The 27,307-nt window shown below is 40.2% G+C and overlaps 1 protein-coding gene across 1 annotated transcript; it reads right to left on the bottom strand.

Annotated features, from left to right (window-relative positions):
• Positions 1-5,369: 5,369 nt before the first annotated feature.
• On the bottom strand, positions 5,370-26,990 carry Sec22b (SEC22 homolog B, vesicle trafficking protein). Its single transcript, XM_034500553.2, has 5 exons — positions 26,771-26,990; positions 20,551-20,660; positions 14,901-15,061; positions 12,949-13,095; positions 5,370-7,365 (listed from the first exon to the last, which is right to left on the bottom strand). Exons 1-5 carry the CDS (start codon positions 26,843-26,845, stop codon positions 7,211-7,213), a joined length of 648 nt encoding a protein of 215 aa, XP_034356444.1. The 5' UTR covers positions 26,846-26,990; the 3' UTR covers positions 5,370-7,210.
• Between the last annotated feature and the right edge of the window lie 317 nt (positions 26,991-27,307).

Below are 27,307 nucleotides of genomic sequence, written 5' to 3'. Positions count from 1 at the left end.
TACTCAGTATATCGGGACAGGGTCTCAGCATGTAGCCCAAGGCTGGGCTAGAATTCCAGATCTCACTTTTACCTGCAGTGCTAGGCATGGGCCGCTGTGCCACACTCTTCTTGAACATTTATAATAGTCAAGGTGATACACTGTGTACTTACAGACTGCTGCAAGTTTGTAAAGTTCCCCAGCCAGAACTGGATTTTAATCCTCAGAGTCCACGAATGGGAAGAGATTGTAATTCTCAGCCCCCCCCCCCACCCCCCCATGTGGGAACTGAGGCACGTGGTACTATACAACTCACCTAAAGGCTTACTGCTGGAATGTCAAGCTAGACCCAGAAGTCATGCCTTTTGGCTGACGGTTCTGTTTTTTCCTACCAATTTACCTGCCACATTTGCTAGAAGCAACATCTCTACTGCATTTCATGTAAATCTCTATCCTGTTCCAGTAATGTCTATTTTACAAAACTGTTCCGGAAAGATAGATATGCGGGTTTGCATCTGCTTCTAGTTCAATGGCCTCACTGTGTACCTATATAACCATCAAGGAAAAACCTGCTCAGCACAGCACGTGGAGTCTACCATCGTAGTCAGTCATAAGCCTTAAACCACGCTTAGCACGGAAACATACTTACACTGTATGATATACTGACCAAGGCATTTATCACTGGAGTCACCTTTTCAGATAAATAAAAAGAACGGTTATATGACTTGCTGATACTAAAGTTCAATAAAATAGCTATGCAATGTCAAAGCCCTAGGTGTGATGTTCCCCTGGAAGGCTCCTGACAGATCAGCCGGTTACCTGTATTGTTTTCCTCCTAATCTGCCCCATTCCTTCTCTTCTCTACTTACCTTCCAATCCTTTCTCTCCCAAAGAACCAATTTAGCTTGCTAACTTCCTCCTCAGAGTGCTCACTATACATTCATGTTACTGGTATGTTGTTCTAGTTTCTTTCATGAACTTCTCCCCTGCTCCAAGTATTTTAGTACCTTTCATTCAAAATTATTTCCCCAGAGTGTGCATTGATTTTATAATTCAGTGTGCTGACCCTGCAAATACATGCTGAGTATGTCCCATGAATTAGTCACAGTACTGAGTGCCAAGGATTCAAGCACCTGAGTAACAACTGGTTTCTCCTGTAGGGATCTCACAGGGCAAACATTTAAAGACACAAAGTACACATCAACAGATACTGAGTTTCTTGGTTCCATATGCTATAAATGTGAGCACATTACTGTGGAGGATGAAACTCTAGTTTCTCCTAGGCCTGTGGGAAAGAGTGTGAGAATGTGAGAATGCTTCATTCTGGTGACACTGGAGCTGGGTCTGAGAATCTTAGCAAACTTAAAGGGAAAGGCCAGGCATGAAGGCACATGTCATTCCAGCACTTGGGAGATGCAGGCAAGAGGTGCAAGAGTTCAAGGTCTTCCTCAGGAACAGAGGTGGAGGCCTCACTATGAGGTGGGCTATATAAAACCAACTCAGAAAGACAAAAAAGGATAGGAAGAAGTTACAGCAAAAGGATTAAGTGAGCCAAGACATGGGGTAAATGCCTGGTTACAAGCACCTATGCTGTGACTGAAACAAAGTAAGTGTTCACAGTGCAGGGAGAGGAGTCCAGAAAAGTACAGACACCAGGGTATGAACTAGTATGTAATCCTACACTCTATAGGAAGTGAGGTACTGTAGTTAATCCTTGGGAAGACTCCTGGAATCACAGCAGTACTGGGAGATGTGTAAGAAAGGCAGTAAAGAGCCCATGCAAGCGCCTATGCTAATGTTATCAAGTGCTTAAATCAAGGTAAAACGTTGGGAAAGGAAGAGACACACAGAAAATGACTGAAAGTTATGAAAAACAGTTTGGTTAACAGTTGAGTTGGAGGCTGGCAAACAAGGGGTCAGAGGCAGCTCATGATCTGACAATGCAGGGCGGATAAAGGAAGCTGGTTAGGTCTATCTTCAAGAACAATGTGGTAAACGCTGTAGATATACTTAAGTTACTTACAGAACCCTAAAAACAAAAGCAGCAAAATGGGGTGCAGAGTCCCCAAACTCAAGTTTGAAGATAAGCCAATTAGAGAATTACCATCATTCACACAATAGCTGAAGTTCACTATGGGAAACCAGAGACACTTGTGCCTTAAGTTCTTGTACTGTATACATGTTTTTTTCTCTAAAGGGCTTCCTTAAAGAAGAGCTTATCACTGTTCATGGAAATGGTAAGTTAAAAAGAGAGAAAACATAAAACCAATCAAAAATAAAACTAGGACTAAAAATAGTAAACTTAAAACATAGTGAATTTCAAAGCTCTCACAGAAGCAACAGCAGCATTCTATCAACAAAAACAGCACTGAGAAATGGAAAAGGAGGGAGGAAGACTGAGGATGGACAAAGGGGCACAGGAAGCCGGGCAGTTATTCTTTCTTTCTTTTTTAAGTTTCATTTTGTTAACTTCTTAGTGAATCAGATAGAGAAAATACTGAAGTGATGCTGAGACTGGACTTAAAAACAGAGCAAAACCAAGGAGACCAGACACAACACATGCGGAGGGTGAAAACTGGCAAACGCTATCTCAGGAACAAAGGGATAAACAGCAGAGAACTCAAACGGAAATCTTAAACATATGTAGCTTTCAAAGCAAGCGCACCAGCAGAAACTAAACAAGGAGGACAAGCATGCCTGCAGCACCCCTCAGGGTCAGCAAGAGGACAGTGTGATCTTGCAGCCCTGGACTCACCTAAGTGATCAACGAGCTACCTATGCAACCTTAGGCAAGCAAACAACGAAAGGTATAAAATTATAATAGCATGTATAAAATGCCCAGGACTCTGCGGTCCATCAGCTGTCAAGGAGAGCTCAGTGTATGCTACTACATCAAAGTCAGAATTCTAATTCTTCAAAGCTAAAACATGGACTGTTATAGTACTTGAAATTAAAAAAAAAAATTATGCTGGCTAAATCGCTCTTCTCAGGGACTAACTCAGTAGGGCTGCTGGTTTCTGAAGGAGGCATATTGTCTCAGTTGCTCATGTTCATAGTTTCTGTACTGGGATCTAGGCATCCGGAGTTTTGACTTCTGAAGTGCTTCCTGTGTAGATGTCAGTCCTTGTCTTTGTTGGCTGGATGTTCTGGTCTTCGGTTGGTACTGCCTGCTTTAGGTCCTGGACAAATGTGGCTGCTGTGGAGTCCCAGAATCCCAGCCATGTGTAGTGGTTGTGAGGTCCCAGGTAGACACCTACCTTGTAGGTTGGCATGAGTCACAAGGGACTGGAGATGGGCTAAAGGCTAAAATGGACCGTGAGGAAGACCCAGGGGATGTTGTGTCCAGACCAACATCCAGTTGGAGACCCAGTCAGTGAGTGATAGAATATAAGATTCAATTTGCTTATTTGACCTCTGTCCAAGTCACACAAAACCTGGCCATCACATAGGTTAGTTGGTGTCTGGTGGACTAATGAGCGATTCCAACTCATCACCTCCACAGCCCGACTACTGGCATACTGCTGAGCTACAAGAAACAACTCATTGTTCAGCTCAGCCAGGAGTGTTAAGTACATGAAATCCACAGTGTTATTTTTATGGTCAAGAACACTCGGGATTTAATAGTGAAAATTTCTGTTAGGATTTAGAGTTTAAATTGTGAGGTGTCCTAGTATGTGTCTTATTAAATCCTGCATGCACAGAAAATATCAACTTCATAAAATTTTTAAAATATTTGTTTATTGTATGTGTATGTGCCACAGCACGCATGTAGTCAGGAGACGTGTGGGCGTCCCTCCTCACTCCTTCCACTACCTGAGTCCAGGGACTGAACTCATGTTGGCAGTCTCAGTGGTGAGCATTTTAACTGGCTGAGCCAACTTCTGGCCTAGTTCATCTGCTTTGTTTCTTAACTTGCATTTGTAAGAAAATTTACAAATAGAAATTCTTAACTCCTTACACGTGATTGAAGTAACTAGAACTGAAAATAAAACAGTATTTCAGTAGAACCAGATCTCTAAATATATTACAAGAAAATATTTGACAGGAATGCTTTTGTGTGCATAATAGCTTTGAAAGAATAATCTTCAAAACTTATAGTTCAGTCTGCAGAATTCCTCTAACCCACTGCAGTTTTCCAGGGCTCTGGGTACCTAACTTTTGAGTTCTATATGCTATGCATCTACAGTAAACTGAAAGACTGTAATTTCATGAACAGTGCTGTGGCTTTGCCTGGCCAGAGATGGATGTGGCACGTATTTCCTGGAGTAAAGACACTTTCACCCATTTGACAAAGATTTCTCAGTAAGCTCAAGAACCACTGTTAGATATTAAGATAACCAGGTATGTGTCAATGTGTCAAAACTTCTGAACTGTGACACCATGAAGCATTTTAATAAACTAGGCAATGAAGTTTAGTGTCACAATAACCAAGACAGCTGTTCTCAAGGGCACTGCTGTCTGCCCCACAGTAGGTCAATTCTGCACCTGCAGTGACCTGTCCTGTGTATTCAGCTTTCCAGAATGACTTCTAAACTTGCTAAACTCAAAATATATTTTTTTAGTCCTTATTTTATTTGATGAGTTGGTGGCACACACAAACAGACCCTGAGGGAGAGGAACAAGAGAACAAATTACAGTGACTCGTGTATGCAGACACCATGATAAAATCCATCAGTTCATATACTTACCTGAAAAATTAAAACACCAAAACCAAACTCTGAAGCCCAACTGTCTGGTTCAAATCTTGGCTCCTACATCGTTTTGCTCTGTGCTTTGGACCATGTTTACACTCTTTTGTACATCAAGCAGGTCTTTATTTGCAGAGTGCTGGAAGCATGCTTCAATAAGCTCCTCTTATCTGGACCCTCTGATCACTTTTCTTGAAACTGGTCTGTTTACTGCCCCCCATTCCCCCCCATGGCTCAGTTCCATCGCCAAACGTCTAATCCAATGCATCTTTCTGTTGTAGGGACAATCCCTCAGCAGGCAAAGTAACCCAGCCTAGTTCTCCTCCTGTTTATCCTGAGCTAAGATAAACCAAATGTGCCTACACTCTTACTACTCGTACACCACCATCTCTGTCTAGAACGCGAGTTCTACTTCTCTAGAAACAAGTCAGCACCATTGCTATACTTCCTACTTAGGATCGTGCTTGCTTGCTGACCTGTTTTGCCTGCTCGGATTTTCCTGCTACCAGCTACTTAGAACCCACACCAGAGGTAGCATCCTGTCTCCCCTTTGTCCATTGCCCTGGCTTTTACCACGTTCTTGTTCCTCTGTTCACCAATTACCCCTCCCCGAGTTCATTGCCCACTGAGATGAGGTAGAATGCAGCAAGAAGAGCATATGTGTACGAAGGTTAACTCAACGACAGAATTTCACACTGAAGGTAACATTCTACAAGTATTTATTTCATCCTGACCATTAAGTTGCAGCATGCAACTCCCAACAGTGGGCTGCCACCCTCCATTTTAGAGAAGCAGCACCAAGCGCTATGGTGCAACTACTTAGGGTTTTCAGTCTTCCAAAGATTTTTATTACCAATATCATTATTTATGGGCTAAGCCTTTTAAAGACTTAAAAGCACTTATTCTCTATAAAAAGTCATTTTGTATTTCATGCACAAAACTCTAATTGGCTGATTTACGATCATAATAGAAGAATATTTATTCTAGTTCTGTACTTATTAGGAATACAATAAGCATCCTTACCAGGCTTCTCATAAGGAAGTGAGACTGTTGTCCTCCACCAGGAATAGGGCAGCAGTGATGCTCCCTGGGGTTATAAAACTGCTTACCAAAGGTCTTTCCAAAGATGTCAATAAGAAGTTGGCTCATTTTCCAGTACAATTTAAAGAAATGTTTGCAGTGTGTGCAGGACTTGGAGGTTATATTGTAGCCCCTTGTGATAATACTCAAAAGGCCTATTCTTCCCATTTATAAAATTCTACCTCAGAAGGTGAAAGGTGAAATCCCCATTATCCCTGAGCAAAAAGGGGAAAGAAGTCTGATATACTTTCATTGGTTACAGAAGTCACACTGTCCTTGAGTCATCTGTCTCTAAAACATTCTCGCAGAATTTACATAAGCTGAAACAGTAGTAAGGGCTGACTCTCAGAGATGTTCTCCGTAAGGTATGTGAGTATTTGTGTTTGAGCAGCTGATCTACAAAAATAATAAATTTAACTAACTACACGGCTGAGTACATCACATTTGCAATTTGTGAATATCCTGATAAAATAGTTATGGGACAGGAGACTAAGAATTTAAGCAAATTATGTCATAAAGAAAACTGAGAATTGGAAAAGTTTAGACAAAGTGGGAGCAAGGGGCAGGCAGAGCTGGAGCTCTAAGCTGGGCCTTTCTTCTCAGAAAGCAGAGCCTCTGACTATCCTGCGCTACACCAATTCTACAGAGACCAAACAGTTCCAAATAATAATGTCCCAAGAGAGTTAAAAAGTAAACAAAGAAGAAGGTGGGTCTCTGTAATTTCAAGGCCAGCCTGGTCTACATGAGTTCCAGGACAACTGAGGCTAGAGAAACCCTGTCTCAACAAAACAAAAAAATTAAAAGAAAAACAAACAACAAAGAGTAAATGACAGAAAAATTCATCCTTTTAGTCAAGCAATACTATATAATTTCAAGGCATATTAATATAATTGATTTAATTCCAAAGCAACTGTGCAATAAGCAAAATATAAAAGGAAAACAGCAAAAGTTAACTTCCTACAGTGGCCAACACACAGGATCTGTGCATCAAAGCAATTAACCTTCACATACTTTGAGTCTTCCTTGAAAGTCAATCACGTTACCAACAAAGGAATGTTGATTAAAGTTAGGACTCCCCAAAGGGCCACCTTCTTTGACAGACGCTGCTAGAATGGGTTGGCTACCTTAGACCTCACTGATTGCTCCATCAGAGAGAGAATACCCCAGCTCTGCTGTCTCAAGAATGTACTGGGAGGGAAAAAAACAAAACAGACAACTACTGTTCCCTAATACATATGGCTTAGCACCCAGAGAAAGCCTCTGTCCCAGAGAGACTTCCACATGGGTCAAGCTTCCTTAAAGGAGGCGCCATCTTTCATTTTCAGGACAGGTCTTTTCTTGCAAGGTCTTTAGAGGCAGAAGTTCCACTTGGATTCTAATACACAGCCCTGTGAGCCCAGTTTCCTGAAAACACACACCTGCTGGGTTCTAGGTTCTCCTTTCCTAGTGACCAGGTTCACATCTCACAGCCACCAAAACCGCACATACACTATCAACATGATGAAAAATACAGCGACTGCTGCAAGCTTGGCGTAAGTGGAACGCATGTTCAGGTATTTTGCATCCTGGCGGTATTTCTTAGATAGACTGGACAAATTGTTAGCCTTTGAATCCAATGCTGAAAAGAGAAAAGGGAAAATATTCATTACTGAAGTAGCTCATCAAAACATTAAGGCATAAAAATAACAAAAATGACTAGCAGAATAAACAAACCATGGAGTTTAAAGTATGTTTAACAATAAAATAATAATTGTGTTTTCAAAATTTGAGTAGACACACTGACTGCTTTAGAGCGATGGTTTCAGCATAGGACAAACATCTGGTTAGTAGCAGTAGATATTTTGCCCCTCCCCCCCTTTGGTGTGACTCTGAGGGCCTGGAGCATGATGGGTATGCAGAGCTGAATGCCCAGCATTACCTGATTAAGTGTTTTGTTGTTTATGTACATATGTGTATGCACATGTACACGTGATGCCCTGGAAGTGAGAAGAGGGCCTTGGATCTTGTGTGTTACAGTCACAGACAACTGTGCGCACCAGATGTGGGTTCTGGGAAACAACTTTGGATCCTTTGGAAGAGCAGCAAGCACTCTTAACTTAGGAACCATCGCTCTATCCTTAATTACCATATTCACATGCTAAGTGGTCTAAATCACACGTAAGAAGACTGGGATAACCAAAAACGCTCAATTCATCAGACAGAGTACTAAGCTACACTTCCATGGTGATTGCTAATTCCAAGATTCTTCACAGACTAAAGACTCTGACAAAATCAAAGCTATTATATATAGCATTTCAATACACATTCGAAAGTTAAACTGTAATTAAAATAGAGTGACGGTTTCTAAAAGAAAAAACCCAAAACCCTACAAATGCCTAGAAAGTTAAGCCTTTAGTATTTGCATGAAGACTGCCCCCAACGTTTGTGATGCTGCTGTCTCACATGTAACTTAACTATGAAAAAAAAAAAAAAAAAAAAAAAACATTCCAACTGACACTAATGAATTCTACTCCCACTTTTCACTGTTTCCAAGTTTTGAAAGTCTGTTTCCTAATCTTGGTTTGTTCTTCCGTGGACATGGCACACTCCTATAGTCCCAGGAGCATGGCAGCAGAGACTCGAGGACCAGGAGTCTAAGGCCAGCCACTGCTGTGTAATGAAACCCTCTCAAAGGAAAGAAAAAAAAAAAAAAAAAAAGACAAAACTTCGTGTAGGGATAATTCTGATGCTACGGCCCTGTTTCCCAATTGGTTCTTGATCTGTCAGTAAAGAAGCCATGGGCCAATTGCTGAGCGGCAGGGATAGGAGGGACGGATAGGCGGGACTTCCAGGTCCCTGGAGGCAAGTAGAAGAAAGGACAGTTCACCATGCTTCTAATGGAGAAAAGTTGACCAGCCATGTGAGATCTCAAAATGGAGTGGCCATATATGCCACTCCTACAGGTGGGTGGTCAGGGATGTTTAGCTGGGACTAGATGTAACTGAGCAACTAAAGTTTAGGATAGGTAGAGAGATACAGAGATAAGAATATTGGTAAGGGCACACTTTTACAGGAAGGAGATAGTAGTGCCCAGCAATTGTACCAAAAGGGCAAGTTGAAATTGAACAACTATGTGTTGTTTATCCGTAGCTTCAAGGAAAGCTGGGCGGGGCTGGTATTGTGGCTGTTCCCAGAGTTAAGGCAGGACAGCAAAAGCTACATGCAACAGCTTTGGAATATTTTGAATTACTTAACAGACCGGTTTTGATTGAGAAATATGGTATTACTTAACATAAGTGCAACAGTTACTAAATTAACAACTGGTCCTAGGAATCACAAAAGAAAGTGTTTGAGGAGAAAAATCCCCATAATGATGCTGAAGCTGTCTCTGGGCCATCTACCAGAAGCTATTTCAACTGCTCAGGTATCTTTTTCTCCCATTTAATTTTAATTTTGAACATTATACAAAGTAATGAATTGCATTATCCCTTTAGATATATGTATCACTACACTATTTATATTTCAACTTCCTCCCTCCTTGCCCTCATCTTCCTGTCTTTCATTAGTGCCCTTTCTGTTTTGCCATCACTGGATTTCCATTAACTTCTCTCTCTTCTCCCCATCTTTTAAAATTCTCGCTGCCCCGTTCCTAGTTTTATTAACATATATAAGGGCAAATACTCAGTATTTGTCTTTCTGAGTCTGGCTCATTTTGTTTAACATAATGGTGTCCAGCTGGACAGGGGTTTGTAACTAATGTGTTTACTGACGTATCCCATGAGGCAATATAGACTAAGCAATGATTTGTTTGCTGAAGACCGGGGTACTGTTGTGTAGCTAAGGTTAGCCCTGATTTGCAATCCTCCTGCCAGAGTATGGCTGCACCAGCACTTCCAGTCTGGATTAAATAATATTTAAGAGAATCTCTCTGTATAGGAGCCTTCTGAAACACATGGTATATAAAGACAAGATTCTCCTTAGAGTCATGTGACAGATTCTACAACACAACAGGACCATGGGATGTGCCAGAGAATAGTCAAAGCACTCATGACCCTGGTCTTTGTGGAACTCGCAGTTCTGTAGAGGTAACAGCTTTGAATAAAGAAATACAACCTATCACTTATTAGGCAATAACAAAAGGTAATTAGAACTTGCTGAAATGCACAAGATTGTCCATTACATGCAAAGTGGATGAGCTATAAAACAAGCATTTAGAAAGAGAAGTGGATTGAAATCAATGTTACAAAAGAAGAAAACACTGTTTAAAGACACTAATCTTTTTACTGTCCTGAAACATATTTTATTCAGGTATGTTTTCCCTTACTTAAAACAACTTCTTTCAGAAGCCATTTCCTACCTGCCCATATTTTTCTACTCCTTCTACATACATTACTACAGGCCACCCCCCTCCCTGGAATCTATCTGTAATCATTATGATGAAAAACACAAAAGTATGGGAGACATTCAACACTCATAAAAATCTATCTTCAAAGAGCCTAGGGCTGGAGGGATAGCTTAGTTTGCAAGAAACTGCCACTCAGATCTGAGGACCTGAGTTCAGACCTACATCTCTCACATAAAAGCCTAGCACAGCACTGTAAGTTTGTACGCCCACTCTAGGGCGCAGAGACAGGCAGATCCCAGGAGCTCACTGCCCAGCATGGCTGAATCAGGGAGCTCCAGTTCAGTGAGAACCTGACTTTATATAAATAAGGTAGAGAGCAGCAGAAAAAGAGGTAAGACATCAATCTCTGGCCTCCATACACCCAAGCAGACATACAACTGCGCGTGCGCGCGCGCGCACACACACACACACACACAAACAAACAAAACACACACACACACACGAATACAAATACAAACATATAAGCACAAAGAAGTGAAGAGCTTACATGTCTATATCTAATGTTCTAATAACATTACATATATATTTTTTGATCTAATTTTATCCAGCTATCTATAACAAAATTATTTTAGATAATACAATCACTAGCACTGAAAAAAAAATCTCTACTTCATTTTTCATACTGACTTGGAATGCCAGCATTTAGGAGGCAGAAGCAAATGTTCCAGACAAGTCACAGATACACAGTAAGACTCTGTCTCAAGGGCCTGGCTAGCTCAGTGGTTAAAAAGCAGGTGCTGCTCTTATAAAGGACATAGATTCAGTTCCCAGCACCCACATGGTGGCTTACAACTATTCCTAATTCCAGTTCTAGGGGGTCTGATGGTCTCTTCTCATCTCTGTGAATGTGCACACATGCAGACAAAACACTCATAAGCATAAAATAAATGAATATTAAAAATGTTAAAAGGCCATCTCAAAAACATAAAACAAAGCCAAAAATATATTTAACTCTTTATGCTAATATATACTTGGATAAAGTATACTGATAAGACACATTAGTAACAAATATATTTTTTACAGGTATTTGATATAGGCTAGGGAGAAGGATCAGTGGATAAAGCATTTGCCACACAGGCATGAAGACCTTAGTTCAGATCCTAAGAACTCACTTAAAGCCAGATGCTGTAGCTCTGAAGTATGAGGAGAGAAGACGTAAGAATGTTCAGAAGCTCACAGGCCAGCTAGCTTGACATATGAAAAGACAAGAGACACTATCTTGTGGTGTGGTGGCACATGATTTTAGTCCTAAAACTAGGGAGGTAAAATTAGGTAGATTTCTGTGAGTTCAAGGTCTGGCTAATCTATACAATGAGTTCCAGGTCAATCAGAGCTACATAGTGAGACACTATCTGAATTTAAATAAACAAACAAACACATAAAATTCCATGGAGTATCAATTATGCAGACGACTAAGATCAATTCTTGAGGCTGCCTCCTGACTTCCATATATATATATAGATAGATAGATAGATAGATCGATAGATAGATAGATGGATATATATATATATCCACAGCAAGTGTGCACACATAATTACACACACATACATAATAAAACACAAAGATTTAAAAAAAATCTGGCAAATAGATCTATTAATAAACAGGGCCGAGGAGACAGCCCAGACAGTAGAGTGTTCGTTGGGGCAAGCTCGAAGACCTGAGTAGGTCCCCAGAACTGACATAACAAAGTCTGGGGTAGGGAGGAATATGCTCATAACTGCAACACTGGGAGTCAAATAGGTGGATCCATGGGTCTGGCAGCCTAGAATCATTGAAAACCACAGTCCAGGGACAGACAGCCTCAAAACACCAAGGTGAATGGCACCTGAGAAACAGCACTGAGAGCTGACCTTGCTTTTATATTCATGTGTACACATAAAAATACATACATACAAATAAACAGACATACTACACAGTACATGCTAAAGATTGTATAATGAAGTATTTTAAGAGTTCAAAGTAGGAGACCAGTGTGATCTGAGCTACAAGAACCAGGGAAGTTGTCTTCAATTCCTGAAAGGACAGGTAATACCTAGTCAATACACTGTTAAGAATGGCGAGGGGCTCAGTGGTTAAGAGCACTGGTCGCTCTTCCAGAGGCTCTGAGTTCACTTCCCAGCAATCACATGGTGGTTCATAACCATCTATAATGAGATCTGGTGCCATCTTCTGGTATGTTTGCAGGCATACATGCAGGCAGAATGCTGTATATATAATAAATATTTTTTAAAAAAAGCACAACATTGTGATTCAGAGGAGTATCTTTAAAAAAAAAAATAGAAAGGGAAAAAAAGACCTGGCTGAGACACAGTGCCTGCAAACTAGGGCGAATGACATGTATGTACAGTCTCGTTTTCCATGAATAGAGCACCACACGTTCCATATAACAGACACTCAACTGACTGAATGAAGGAAGCTGAGAGCAGACTAGATCTTTCTTCATAGTCTCAGAGTTAAATGTTTCTCAAAGAGGACTGCCTTGATGAAAATGGCATTTTATACCCCTGACCTAGCAGCAGTAATGCCTCCCAAAGAGACAGCATGAAACATGTCCTTGGCAACAGCCTCTCAGTCTTCTTTTTAATTTACTTAGTTTATATACATGTTCTGTATTCAATGTGCTTAGTTTTGCAAATTCTTAGAAACAGTAACTGTTTCTGGGTGAGTGCTTTACACTGTTCTAGTGCACAAAGACGAAACACGCAAGGCACAAATCCCCATTATGTCGGGAGCTTTGCTGAGTAATTAATCTCTCGTAAGTGAATTCTTTAGTCCTTCTAGACTGACAAGCTGATCTCTGATGTGATTTTCAGATACCTGAGAGTGCTTCTCCCCGCTGTAAGACTTCTTCAATGTTGGCCACCATGATCCTCTGCACGTCTTGCAATTCAGTGTTGATGGAGCCTAGATTTCTCCGAGCACGGCTATCAATGTAGAGTTTCTTGGTTTTCTGAATGAAGGTATCTAGAGTGAGGACAGGTAACCATTACCAACGTTCCTCCTGTTCCTCAAGCCACTGAAGGTAATCAGAACTCAGTCCTACATCTGTCTACTGTTGGCTCTGACCTTTTCATTTGTAAAATGTAAAGATGACCATTCAGGAGAACTGTCCCTTGAACATCTCTGAGTCTGAGGCATTTACTATCAGAATCCTCAAAGATAACCAGACCCACTATAGTAAACTTTTCCTGAAGACAGAAAGATTTCAACCTGTATTCAGAGGACACTTTGGGCTTCATTACTTAGTTAGATCTACCCAGCCCCTAAAATCATGCTGGCATTATTAAGAGTTAGTGACTGACCAGCAGACTACTTTCCAAACTTATCCTATACCTCAACTTCAAACCAAACATGATAGAAAGCTTCCAAAAATACCAATACAGAGCTGCAGCCTCATTCATCTGTAGCCTACATGTGCGATTTCTCAAAACTGTAGGATGACCTACTACAGAAATATTTCAACCTCTGCCAAAACAATCTACTGCTGCGTGTGCTGACACCTGTGACTTGGCTTACAATGCCTAGTTCGTTCCCCTGCACTTGGGAAGCTGACCTGGGTGGAGCACATCAGTGAGCTCCTGACCCTCCTGTTTCTAGTCAGGCTCTGGCTATGAAGCAAGTCCAGCAGCAGCAGGAGGGAGTAGGCAGTGCACTCAGGGTGTTTACACCCACTCCCACTTTCCTGAGCACTCACTGTGGGCTAGCAGTACCCCCACTAAAGCTTCTGCCCCTCTCAGGTTGGCCTGCCCCCTAAATAGTCTCCTTTTCAGTTCAGAAACTGAGCCCTCCTTCCCATCTTCAGCCTGAGGGTAGGAACAACTACTGTTTATGGTCCAAGTCAGCATGCCTGATATTACTTACAGTCCTTCCCATCTTTATTCCCCTGAAGCTAATTTGGGTGAGCCATCTATTTCCTTTATATACATGACCTTGATATACATATCTTATTAGTCACTTGGATTTACTAAACTTATTATCCAGAAAAAAAACATTAAAAACCCTATATATCATATAAATTAGTATATGGCCATTTTTTTACTATTACAATAAAGCAAGTTAATGCACCTAACAAACCTAAAACTTTAGAAATTCTAAGGCATAAGAACATTTCTCTTTTGACTAAAGATTTCACTCAGTGTATTCTGACTCTACCTGTTCTCGCTCCTGAGGCTTACCATACAGAGGCCATTCCCTTTGACCTACTGACAGCACAATCTTTACAAGTCTTACTGGTACTGAACCTTCCCATGACTCCTGTGCAAATATACAGATACTCATGCTTGCTACTTCTAAATGTAGTAAAGAGGGCTTTCAAATACCATACATTTTAAATTAGACGTTCTTATTCTACTGAAGTAAACAATCATTTTTCCTGATTTCCAAATTCTGATTTCCATAAAATTAGTCTTAGTGTGAGAGTCTTTAGATTGGAAAATAGAATTCAGTTATAAGATAATCAAGTAGACTTCATGTGGAATTCATGTAACAAATGTTCATTTGTTACAAATAACCCTAATAAGGAATCAAACTAGACGACAAAAAGGTACATGTTCTACAGGAAAAAGGACAGACTGGATGAATTTACCGGTAAGAAGGAAGCCTTCTCCATTCAAAAAGAAAAGAAAAGGTAAATTTGGAGAGAGGAACGAATCAAACCTTCCCAGGCACATTCCACAGGGAAACATTATTAAGCAATAATTATAAGGAGTGTATCAAAGTTTCTCCAAAGTGCTACTCCCTGAATAGAGAAATGCAGGGTCTAATCTTACCAAACTCGATGAAGGAATAGGGCCTGGACACAGTGGGCACCTTCTTCCCATGCTGTTCATCAAATTCTGAGTGCAAGTCTTCTAGGTAGGCAAAGGCCAATTTCTTAGGGAAGGCGGCTTCACACAAAACCAAATAACACACCCCCTGCTCAATAATGTAGCTGGGGGAAAAAGCAAGACAAGGTTATTTATGAAGTAATAGAGCTTGAGGTTGAAGCTCACTTTCAGTCCTAAATCAGCTTGGGAAATATTCCATCTAAGTCAAAATGTTCATTTCAGATCACAAATTGTTAGAACTAAGAAAGCAACCATCACCCCACTATTAAACATATACCAAAAGACCTGAGCTGGCAAGGATGGTCACTTAAGAACTCTTCTTGTTCTTGCAGAGGACCTGAGTTCATCCCCAGCACCCAGGCCACACCATCTGTAACTTGAGTTCCAGAGGATTTGAACCCCTTTTCTGACCTCTGTGGGGGCCAAGCATGCATACAGTGCACACAGTACACACACACACACACACACACACACACACACACACACACACAGGGAGAGAGAGAGAGAGAGAGAGAGAGAGAGAGAGAGAGAGGCAAAACACTCATCAACATAAAAGTAAATAGAAAAAATATCCAAGACTGTAGGCATTTATTCATTACACATTTTCAATTAATATACATTAATACCTAACAGGTCATTTTTGAAAGCTACAGGTATGAAGACACCATCCTACCCTTGGCCCTGTATGACAAACATATTAATGAACAGATATTAAAGTCCTTCCAGCCATAACATAAAAACAAAACAAAACAAAACAAAAAAACTAAAAATTTATGCAAAAGAAATTAGAAGTTAAATGAAAATGTTTACTGGCACAGAAAAAGCCACCTCAAAAATAGTCATGCTGCCCATTTCTGGCTAGAAGAACCGTAACCAACTGGAAATCATTCACTAAGGGAATTTTTGTGGAACTCCTTTTTGTGACAATGAGCTCTCTGGCATTCTGGGAAAGGGCTTTGTGACTGGGATATTCTTCGAGAAAAGAAAATTTACTAAGAGCCTCTCATACCTTTTAGCCACAGTACTCTTCTGCTGTTTTTCAAGACAGGGTTTCTCTGTGTAGTCCTAGCCATCCTGGACTCACTCTGTAGTCCAGCCTGGCCTCAAACTCACAGAGCCTGCCTCTACCTCCTGAGTGCTGGGTTAAAGGTGTGTACCACCATTGCTCAGCTAGCCACAGTACTTGTTCTTCCAACAAGATATACACCAATAGGGCTACATACAGTGAATAAAACAGAAGTTCTTTGGTTTAGGTGGTTTAAAAGCAGACAGTCTGATATGATCTCACATTCCTGCCTTCTGTTTCTGATTCCTGAGACATCCTAGAGCCCCACAAAGGAAAATCTAAAGCCTTGTGTACTCTCCCAGGCACAGAGTAACATTTAATAACACTGCTGTCCAATCACTTGCTTGGGCACTGGATTAATGGATTTCCTTGACGTTAATTCGCACTGTCATTTATAATGCTGGTCTCATTCCCAGAGAAGTAAACAGGACTTACTGCCCTACTTAAAGCTTCAGGGGCACACAATATCAGCAAAGTAAAATCATACTCTGGCATAGTATTTATAGCCTTTCAGATGAAATGTTAAGTCACACTTTAACATATAGCCAAATGGCACGGTTCCTCTAACAAACTAGGCCCCACCTGTTTATGCTATTCTTTCTCACTGGGGTGCACATCCGGAGAAATCCCATTTGTTCTCTATGTTCAAGCTTCTGTAACTGTTTTTTTTTTTTTTTTCCTATGAAACTTTTATATTCCCTTTTTTCTAGTCCTTTTCTTCAAACACCCAAATAGGGATTTATTGTTTTCTCAAAGTACCTCATTTATGTTTCTTTAAGCTGAGGATTGTGACCCCCTACAGCACTGTGCAGTTGAATGTGGGAACTGCAGAAAATCTGGCAACAGTTGGTTGTTTCTGAATGAGCAAAACTATGAGTCCAAGGTGTTTCCAGCAGGGCTTTCCAATGATGCCAGTGTGCTTCACTACAGCTTGCTTTCTGAACGCACACTCTGCCCTGCGCAGGATGTCAAGCCACGTGCCGACAAAAGCCCCAAACACCTGTGCTCAGACCTGAGCACACTCTGCATCATGACTGAAATGTTCCCATGTGGTACATATCAAGTTTTCTGCTCTTAAAGAAAGAATGATGATTTGATGACAGAAAACAAAGACCTTTTCCTGCCATCATTCTCCACTACATAGCTATCAAAGAAGTATACATTTTATTATTAGCATGTTTGATTTTAAAATTTACTGTCTGAGTTGCTGTCTTGAGTTGCATTAAATTTGTATTGTAAATTTCATTAAGTGAATTTTGCCTTGAGATCTGAACAGAATTTCCACCAGCTTCTGAAATGGCCTTAGCCACACTTTTGCCATTTTGCACTATAGAATTATGCAAAGCAGTATCCTCACCAATGAAGATTACAAAATCAAATGAAGATAAACTCTGAAAAATACTGAAGATGTTCTATACCCCATAGAATCAAATACTCAGTCCAGACTTAACCCTTTATGTAAAAGTAAAACACATTCATCTCATGAGCATGCAAATTTGCTTATGTTTTAACTAAACAGAAAATTTATTTGTATACCAAAGAATTATTTAAAAATGATTTTTAAATAAATGTTTAGTAAATGTTAAGTTTGCTCACCCATTTTATGTACCTACATACCCAGGGTCATATAAGAATTCTGTGGACAGGAAAGTATAGTAAGTGGAAAAGTTTAACAAGCCCTGCTCTAAAGCACTGTGCTTGTCTGAATGTGTGCCTCTGTTGGGAAGAATACTGGCTCATTAGAAAGGATGGGCATTCATGAAGACAACACAAGGTCTGGCAAAGAATAAACTTTACCAGCTCTTCAGTAGGAAAAACCAAAGACCATACAAGTCCTACAGGAATCAGAAGGAACTTTCTTCCCAGGTCTTTCATTCTCTATCCACTGTGGAGATACAGTCTTCCCACTGTATCTGCAGTGGGTCACTTCTAAGATACCTAAATTGAAAAATGTCTAAGTCCCTTATATAAGGTGGAATAATATTTGCATAAAACCCATGTGTATCTTTTTGTAGACTTCAAATCATCTTAAACACCTAATAGAATATAAATGCCTTGTAAATAGTTGTTGAATTGTTTAGGCAATAATGATTTTAAAAAGTCCCACAAACCCCACGTTTCATGCAGATACTTTTTTTATTTTTTTAAATATTCTCAATGCATGGTTCTTGGTTACAGACATGGCTTCCACAAAGGCAGAACCTGTGGGCAAGAAAGATAACTGTATCGTAAAATTAAACATATATATGCATTCTTTTGGCTAAGTTCTCTAAGCTGGTCTCATGGGCTCAAGTGGCTCCCCTGCCTGAGCCTCCAGAATAGCTTAGACTACAGGTGCACACTACCTCCTATGGCCAAATGGCTATATTTCTTTTTTGGTGCTTAAATTAAAGTGCCTAAAAAAATGCCTTAGATAATATGTAACTCCCTTATAAAATGTGTCTACCATTTTCTTTTTAAAGGATATTGTTGTTGATAAGCTGAAGTGCTTTTGTTTGACAGTCTTATAGGTTGCTTGGCTTTCAGTTACCCAGGCAGTACTTCTTTGTCCCAACAGACCGCATCACCGTGCTGCTGTCACAGCGAAGCTGACTTAGTTTTCCTGCCTTCCTTTGCTGTGGTCCCTCTATAATATCTTTCCTTTTCAACCTTTTCTGTTTTTTAAAGATTCAACTTGGCATGCTATTATTTAACAACAATTATCTGTAGATAATTAAAAGTCCAATAAAGTTCCTGTGATGGTTAATACTGACTGTCAACTTGGCAGAACCTAGAACTGCCAAGGAGAATTCCTGGGCACATCCTTGAGAGAGTTTCTGCACTGAGTTAACTGACATAGAAAACCACCCTAAATGTCAGTGTTCCATGGACTGACAACCAGGACTGATGAGGTGAGTTGAGCAGCAGTGTTCCTCTCCCCTTCTCAACTACAGATACAACAGGACCAGCTACCTAAAGTCCTTTTCACTATGACTCTCCTGCTGTAATGGACTAAACATTCTATGACACAAAAACAAACCTTTTCGCCCTTGTGTCTGAAAGTACTCTGGTACAGCACTGACACAAATAACACTATGCCTTACATCCCGCTCTTAGCTCTGTGTATAGTCCATAACTACGGAGTGGCTAGGGATATCACTCAATGCTAGGGTACTTGCTGAGCATGCATGAGGGCACTGGGTTCAATCTCCAGTAATGAAAACCAAACAGAAACCAACCACTTCTACAGCCACTGACTTAGATGCTTTAAAATTCTTGTCCTAGTTAGGGTTTTACTGCTGTGAACAGACACCAGGACCAAGGCGAGTCTTATAAAGGACAACATTTAATTGGGGCTGGCTTACAGGCTTTCAGTCCAGTATCAAGGCAGAAGCATGGCAACATCCAGGCAGGCATGGTGCAGGAGAAGCTGAAAGTTCTACATCTTCATCTGAAGGCTGCTAGTGGAAGACTGGCTTCCAGGCAGCTAGGATGAGGGTCTTAAAGCCCACGCCCACAGTGACACACCAACTCTAACAAGGCCACACCTACTCCAACAGGGCCACATCATCTAATAATGGCACTCTCTGGGCCAAGCATATACAAACCATCACAATTTTCTTATAGTAATAAAATACTTATTGTCTCTCTCCAATATATAAAGCCAGATGCTAAATAAGTATGTATCCCCTTAAAGTCCTTGTTGAGAAATCCTTTGAAAAGAAAACAACAGCTTGGAGATGTTGTGGGAATTGGTCTGTCTCCCTGTTAGTAAGCCTTTGAGCAGGAGTAATAGCCCATTTATGTCTGCCTCCAAGATGTTCCTAAAGCACGAAGTTATCTTTTACTGCATAACAGGTGTAGAATGGGCACAGGTTAACAACTTAAATCACTGTAAGCATGTTAACTTAAAAAAATTAAGATTTTGCCTTTCTAGAAATAGAGCATAAAAGTTCCAAGTGTAATGACACACATTTATAATCCCAGCACTGGAGAAGGAGACAGGCAGGGATCCCTGGGGCTCACTGGCCAGCTAGCTTAGCCTACTTTTGAGTTCCAGGCCAGTGAGATAGAGATGGCTTTGAAAAGAAAAAAGAGAAAGGTAGATGGAGCCTAGAGATGACACCCGAGGTTGTCTTCTGGCACTGGTGGCACGTGCACACATGCAAACACATGCTTGCGTGCACACACACAAAGTATCGCATAAGGAAACAACACCATACTGTTATTTTTTAAAGGATTTTAAAAATATGGGTATGTTCATCTATTTTTAAATACACATTTAAAAATAGAGTATGTGTGTTTGGGAGGATATATATGTGAGTTGAGGAAACCTTGAAGGCTACAAGAGGGCATCAGATGCCCTACAGCTAGAAATAAAGGTGATTACATAGGTGCCGGGAACTGAACCTGGGGTCTGCTACAAGAAGAGTAAGTGATCTTAACCTCTGAGCCATCTTTCCAGCCCCTACTGTGATATCCTTACAAGATGTTACATAGCTGTATTTCATACTTGAACGAACACAAAAAATTCAGAGCTATACTCACTGAAAAGTCATGGCTCCTGCTTCCAAGGTACATCTGGTAGGGGACTGTTCATTCAACTTTCGAAAGAGTTGCTTAGCCTGACTCTGATACTGTTGAAGGTCCCGGCCTGACTGAAAGAAGATAACTTCATTGAAGAATTTAATACATACATACAAAGCTGTATCAGTTAGAAGCATCACGATATCACAAGAAACAAAGTCCTTCATTTAGCACTTATTAAGATTAATTTCAATAAAGAAAAATAAAATGTCTTACTTGTAGAACAAATGCGAAAACCTAACTCCTAGATCCCACCATGTAATTGCTAAGGAAAAGTGTGCCTGTCAACAACATGCAAGGCACTCGGTGTGCTTTTTATTTTTACTATTAGGTCAACAACCCCTCCTCACCCATTTCCCTCACAGTTATTGGCAGGAAACTGTCCGTCCTGTGCACACTCAGGACAAAGTTCTGAGAACCAAAGACTGATGAATCTCATCATTCTGTTTAAATGCTGGAGTATCAACAGAATCTTCCACAAAAGTGGAAGAGCATTTAAGTAAAACTCTATGTGCATGCCTGTGCTTGAAAACTCCATGAACACTGCCACTGCAGCTAGGCAAAAGGGGCAAGTATCCTTTATTACATCAATCTATCTGGTTCTTGATCCAGTGTAGGTAGCAAGCCGGAATCAAGAGATACATACAAAAAGGACAACACTCAAATGGTTAGTATGTATCTCCCCGAACAATTTATTAAAAAGAAAAGGAGGAGGTATTCTGTAGTCACATCATTTTCAAAGGATAAACGTCATACTTTACTAACCTACTAGATTCAAAGGAGAAAAGTATATGAAGAATGAGAAGAAGGAGGAAAGGAGGACATCCTGTTAGCTATGGCCTGAAAATCTCTACTGCCCAGATCTGTAAGCTGATGATATTTCACCACCAAGCTGATGCAAGGAAGTGGAGCCTTTGGGAGATGCTCAGTCATGATGATGGAGTGCTAATGGTTGACGTCCCTGTATGAAATCTTAGAAAGCTAGATAGGCCCCTGTACCACATGAAGACTCACACAGAGTTGCTATCTATGAATGAGAAGTAGACATCGAATCTGCTAACCTTGTCATCTTGGAATTCTCAGTGTCTTTTGTCGCTTATAAGCCACCTAGTTTATGCACTCCGCCATGTAACAAAAAGCCCTAATTATTCCATTTTTAGAATTATTTATTTTGAAAGATAGACTAGCCTGCCTCTGGCAGATATAACAAAATAAAAGTGCTTATATTAGTTTTCCCAGAGTCTTGGTCTGAGGTCTAACTTTGCGGCAGCACACTAATGAAATATTAAGCTTCTAGACAAGATACTACAGAGTTGACAGCACAAAGGAGGAGGCAGTTAAAACATGGCAGGACAGCAAAGGTACAGATGCAGAAAAATGACCTGAAATTCAAAAATAAATGAAGTAATAAATAAGCATAATGTAAGCCAAGAGAGTCAGGCAGGGTCCACTCAATGCATAACTGTGGGTCATTCATCATGTTAGCACTGCTGTTAGGGCAATGATCTGTTATAACACTATTCATCTGAGAAAATGCTTCTGTGTCAATATATGTACGGAAGCATGTGGATATTATATCAATTCTCACGTTAAACAGAACCTTATAATAACTACTACCATATAACAACATTATATTGGCATTATCGTATTAAGCAGTATGTATCCATGCATGCATCCATGCCTGTGGTAAGTACATGTTTATAAATATTGTCACGTGCTTTCAGGCACTAAGAAGTAATACACAATATCCTATTTTGACATGTGAATAGTATTTATCAATCTGTTTGCTTAACCATGCCATCATGTGGCATGAAGAGATCTGAGCCCACAACAGCACATGCACCCAGCTAACGCTAGAAGTGTCCTAAGGTGATAACGAAGATCAACGAAGAAGAATTTCAACACTGGCACCACACTGGAGTCACCTAGGGGTCCTAAAAAATACTTAATGAGCAATCGTCATTCCTAAACCAATAAAATAGCAATTGTTTTCAATTGCTAAAAGCAGATGAATACCTTACCTCAAAAGTAAAGCTGAAGAAAACGATGGGGGGAAAACCCCCAATCCACAAACAAACAAAAACAAAACCACAACCTTGCCAATCAAATAAAGATTAGCACAAGCCTTCCAACTTCATAAGACATAATATAAATATTACTACAACCTGTGAGAACAAAACTAAAAGTCATACCAATTATTAAGATATTATGGTTGGAAGCAGGCTACAATTTCAGAATGCGCTAAGGAACAAAGGTAGTGTCATACACTGAGACAAATCTACATAGAGATTATAGTATGACAGCCAACACTAGTCTGGTTCAGCTGGCATTATCACACCTAAGAACAAAATTGTCTTGGCTAAATAATGATTTTTCTGGCATATTCTCATAATAGACTATTAGGCAGCCATTAAAATATTTAATGGTGTGAGACAATATTCAACATGTACAATTGTTAAGTGGAAAAATGAAGTCAGTCTTGCAGTGTAACATATTAATTTTACACATACATGGGGGAGGGGAAGGAGAAGAGGAAAATATGAGAATATTCTAGTAAAGATTTATAGGAAATAAGCATCATTAGCATCTTGAACTTTTGGTTATATAAGTCTCCAAACTTTCTAAGTAGCATGGATTAATTCTACAGTATAAAATTACTCATCCATCCCTGTTCACTGCATCTTTGTATAAAGAGTACTAGGTGCAATTCTAGTTTATAAGCTTAAAGACAGGCTAGAGTTTAGAAAAACACTTCAAAAATAAAGTTAATGCTCTTTTTCTGTCAGGGACTATTCTGAACACTTTACATAATTAAACTCACAATCATCATATTTACTCTAGGAGGTGATTAGAATTATTCTGTCAATATTATATTTTAGAAACCGAATTTGGCCAAGGACCCAATGGGGCTAGAAAGGGAAGAGCAGGGTTTGACTTAAATAATCTGACCACATATAGTCCCTCTTCAAGCACTACAACACTCCATTTCCAATATTAAAATTGTTTCAACAGTAGATCCACCTTCTAAACAAAGTCTTGTCAATCACGTTATTCACAAGAAATGCTCAAAGAGCTGTGTGGGAACTGATGAAGATCCCACAAAAACAACCTAACCAGTGCTTTACAGACAGACATAGCTTGCTTTCGATGTCAAAGTCACAAAGGGCTCACAGTCAGTTAGCCCAGCTAAAAATACCTAGATGCCCTGCTTGTGCCTTCTACTTCATGTAACAGCACATCTCAGTCCACTCTATAAGAGGTGTTAGTGATTCAATAGCGAAGAGAGTGAGAACAGCTGGATTTGCCATGAGGTAAACAGGATTATCCACTGCTATGAAGATCGTCTCTGTATTACAAAAGGTACAAGGCAGTGATTTCCTCAGAACCTCAGGACTTTTCCCATCTCTCTTAGGCCTAGTGGACAACTAGTGCTACCAAATATCACCTTTTAACGTTTCTAAGAATGTTTCAGTTTTGGTTTTGTTTTACAAACCAATGAGTATACCAGGTTTACTTAACAGGCACAAGTAAGAGGTTAATTACAGGAGCACAACAGCCAAGTTCCACCCCATCATGGACATCATGGATGATGACCTCATGAAGGTGCATCAGCGTCCCCTTTCCACTATCTCCCACTTCCTACATCAGTATTGTCAAAGATCACTAGCATTTTCCAAGAATGTTTAGCTAGGCCTGATCATTGATAAATCCTTGATGAACTCAGTCAGTCAAGGGCCAGTTGGACCAAGAACCAGCCACTTTCCTCTATAGGCAATTACAGTAACCGTCCTGAGAAGCTAAGGTGTGTGAGGCAGCTCAACTGCACAACAGGTCACTTGTTTTTCTGGAGCTCCCTATCACCTACCTGGTAGCTCCACCACCTTTTCCAAATATGAACTGACCTCCCAGTGCAAAATTAAAGCAAATACAATACTTTTGAGACACAATACAAAGGTAGATAAAAGAAACTGCAAAGGGAAAAAGTCATTATAGAGAAAAGAAAAAAAAAAAACAAATAAAAAGAAAAGAAAGAGGGACAGAATTATCAGTCAAGTGAGTCTGCGTTGTGAAGAAAAGGTTGTTTCCCTACCTGACCAAAGCCTAAATTACTAGGTAAGCAGTCAACACTGTATAAAACAGTCTATATTATATGTGCATATTACTCTCCTTACTGTCTCCTTACTGGTATTACTGAATACCAGTCATCTTCATAATAAGACAGTTAAGAGCTTATACAGTGACTGGCATCTAGTACATATCTAAAAATAACACAAGTTGTATCAGTACAAACAATTAAAAGTATATGAATTACTTTGGCTTAGACAATTAGAGTACTTAATATAAGACTATTTGGTCAAGATACTCTATGTCTGAAAAGCTATTTCTGAGTTTGGTGTGGTGATGTACACCTATAGCTCTAGAATTCAAAAGGCTAAGGCAGAGGGATCAGTTCAAGGCAAGCTCTAGCTATCAAGAACTTGTCCCAATTTTTTTTTAAAGTTATTTCTACATTAGTAAGAAGTGAATACGTGATTGAAAAGTCTTAAATAAGACAATACAGAATAAAGGTTAGGATCTAAGGTTCTGCTCTAGAGTCAAACGGATACTGATTTAAAAAAACAATAGCTTAATAAAATACTGATTACTGAAGTAAATACATGGTTGAAAAGTCTTAGACAAGACAGTACAGAATAACAGTTAGGAACTAAGGTTTTGGTCTAGAGCCAAACTGATACTGATTTAAAAAACAATAGCTTAATAAAATACTGATTACTGTAACCAGCAATTCTTGATCAGGACTGATTTTGTCCCTAAAGGAACTTTTGGAAATGTCTGTAAGTAGTAGAACAGGAATTGTGCTACTGCCATCTGGGAGTAGAGGCCAAGGATAGACACCTTACAAAGCGCAGGACAGCCTCTCCAAAAAAAGTATCCTCCAGCTCTAAATGGGAACAGTCCCTGATAAAAACAGACCAATCCCCCAAAGCAAACCACCAGCACCAGCAACACCACCACCAAAAAACCCAATACACATTCCATTACCCTACTTGCTAGCTGTGTGACTTTAAGCAAGTGGCCTATTCTCTGTAAGCCTAACAGCCTCCGTGAAGGGCAATAAGAGCACACACTCCAGCATGGGTGGTATGAGGAGGACCAAAGAAATACTGCCCTTAGCAGACTCAGGACAGTGCTGTTGTGTATGAGGCAATCTATAATGTTTTGTCTACTATTATGATGGTAAAAATGAGTCTAAGACCAATGCTTCTGCAGACATTAAAGGTTCAGAAAGGCTTATTATTTAAAATCAAAATTTCTAGAGAGAAATGATAGAATCACAATCAGAAAAAAAACCACTTCTGTGGAGAATTTCACATCAATGAAACAAACCCATTTTGGCAGACCAATATCAAATAAATACCAAGTTTAAAATTAAGAAAAAATTCACGAATTTTTCAGAAAATTTTCAAAGGAGAGAGTAGGAGCCCACTAATATTAAATGGCATTTCAAATCCACTTTAGTCCCTCTCCTCCATTAGAATTCAATGCAACTGACCAGATTTTGCCCACCCCTACCTCACTGCTACCCCCATGGAAAAAATCTTTTTCAACGTAAGTGTTCTCTATGACTCCCTCCCCAATCCCCCATCTCCTTTGTTCAAATCACATTCTTGGGTTCATTTGAATAATACACTTTATTAGAGCAGGTGGAAATCGAGCATAACCGTGAAAGCACTTTACTGAACCTTGACAACTATATAAGTGGCAATATTACCTCATCCACTATCAAAATATGTCATCAAGCTAGGTCAAGGATCAAGTGCTACAGGAAAACGAAGTGAAGAAACGAGGGGTTGATTTCCCCCGATGTGTTAGTCAGCAGCTTTAATAGCAGCCTAAAATAAAAGTCCTAAATTTTAAGAAGGTCCCTAAAAAGTCATCACAAACTGGGTGATCAAATTAAACAAAGATAAGCTTTCTCCATAGCTTCTGTGTAAAGAGGAACAGTTAACACCAAACTCTAACTGCTCCGACAAAGATTTCTCCTCACAGGCAGTCTCTCCACTAGCAAACCGTAAGAGCTCTCGAGGGGAAGGGGAAGGAGAGTCTGTGAGGTCTCACTTCCAAGGAAGGGATCCATAGCTTGGAGCAGGGCGAGCTCGGGGCTCCGGTAGCAGCTTACCTGCTCGTCCTCCTGCATCGAGGCGGCCAGGGGAAGCCCATCCGCCACGCGGGCGATCATGGTCAGCAGCACCATCTTCCCTGGCTACGGAGGCCCGACCGCCTCAGTCACTGCTCCTTCTTCTCCCGCGGTGGCCAGTTATACCTCCGGCTGAGCTCCCCAACAGCTAGCTGCTGGCGTCTCCGCTTCCCGCTGAGGTGGCCGGAAACGGCTTCAGAGCTTTCCACTACCGGTCCTTCCAATTGGCTTCCCATCGAGAACCACAACCACCGGAAATTTAGTTCCGCAGTCATTCCTCCGACCAAGTCCCGCCCACGTTTGTGAATTTTTATTCTTTCACTAAGTGGTGTCTCTGGAAGAGGAGTTGCACTGAAGCTAAAAAGGGCTCGAAAGTTGACTGAGAGCGAGCTTTTAGACGGATGGAGTATAAAGCAACTGTTAAGCTATATATTTTCAGATTCTTTTTTTTTAACAGAAAATTTTATGTATACTATTTTATAATCTGCGTATGTCTTGGCAGAGATTTTTTTTTTTTCC

This window comes from Arvicanthis niloticus, chromosome 4, assembly GCF_011762505.2.
Source record: "Arvicanthis niloticus isolate mArvNil1 chromosome 4, mArvNil1.pat.X, whole genome shotgun sequence".
Classification (NCBI taxonomy): domain Eukaryota; kingdom Metazoa; phylum Chordata; class Mammalia; order Rodentia; family Muridae; genus Arvicanthis; species Arvicanthis niloticus.
This window is presented reverse-complemented; position numbering and strand designations above follow the sequence as displayed.

Bases quoted from the DNA above. Each gene is read 5' to 3' on its own strand.
- Sec22b (XM_034500553.2), bottom strand. From the start codon at position 26,845: ATGGTGCTGCTGACCATGATCGCCCGCGTGGCGGATGGGCTTCCCCTG. The intron at 15,062-20,550 runs GTGAGTATAGCT...TTTTTCCCCCAG, and splicing joins GCAGGAGCCATGACTTTTCA to CTACATTATTGAGCAGGGGG. The intron at 7,366-12,948 runs GTATCTGAAAAT...TTCTCTTTTCAG, and splicing joins GCGGGGAGAAGCACTCTCAG to CATTGGATTCAAAGGCTAAC.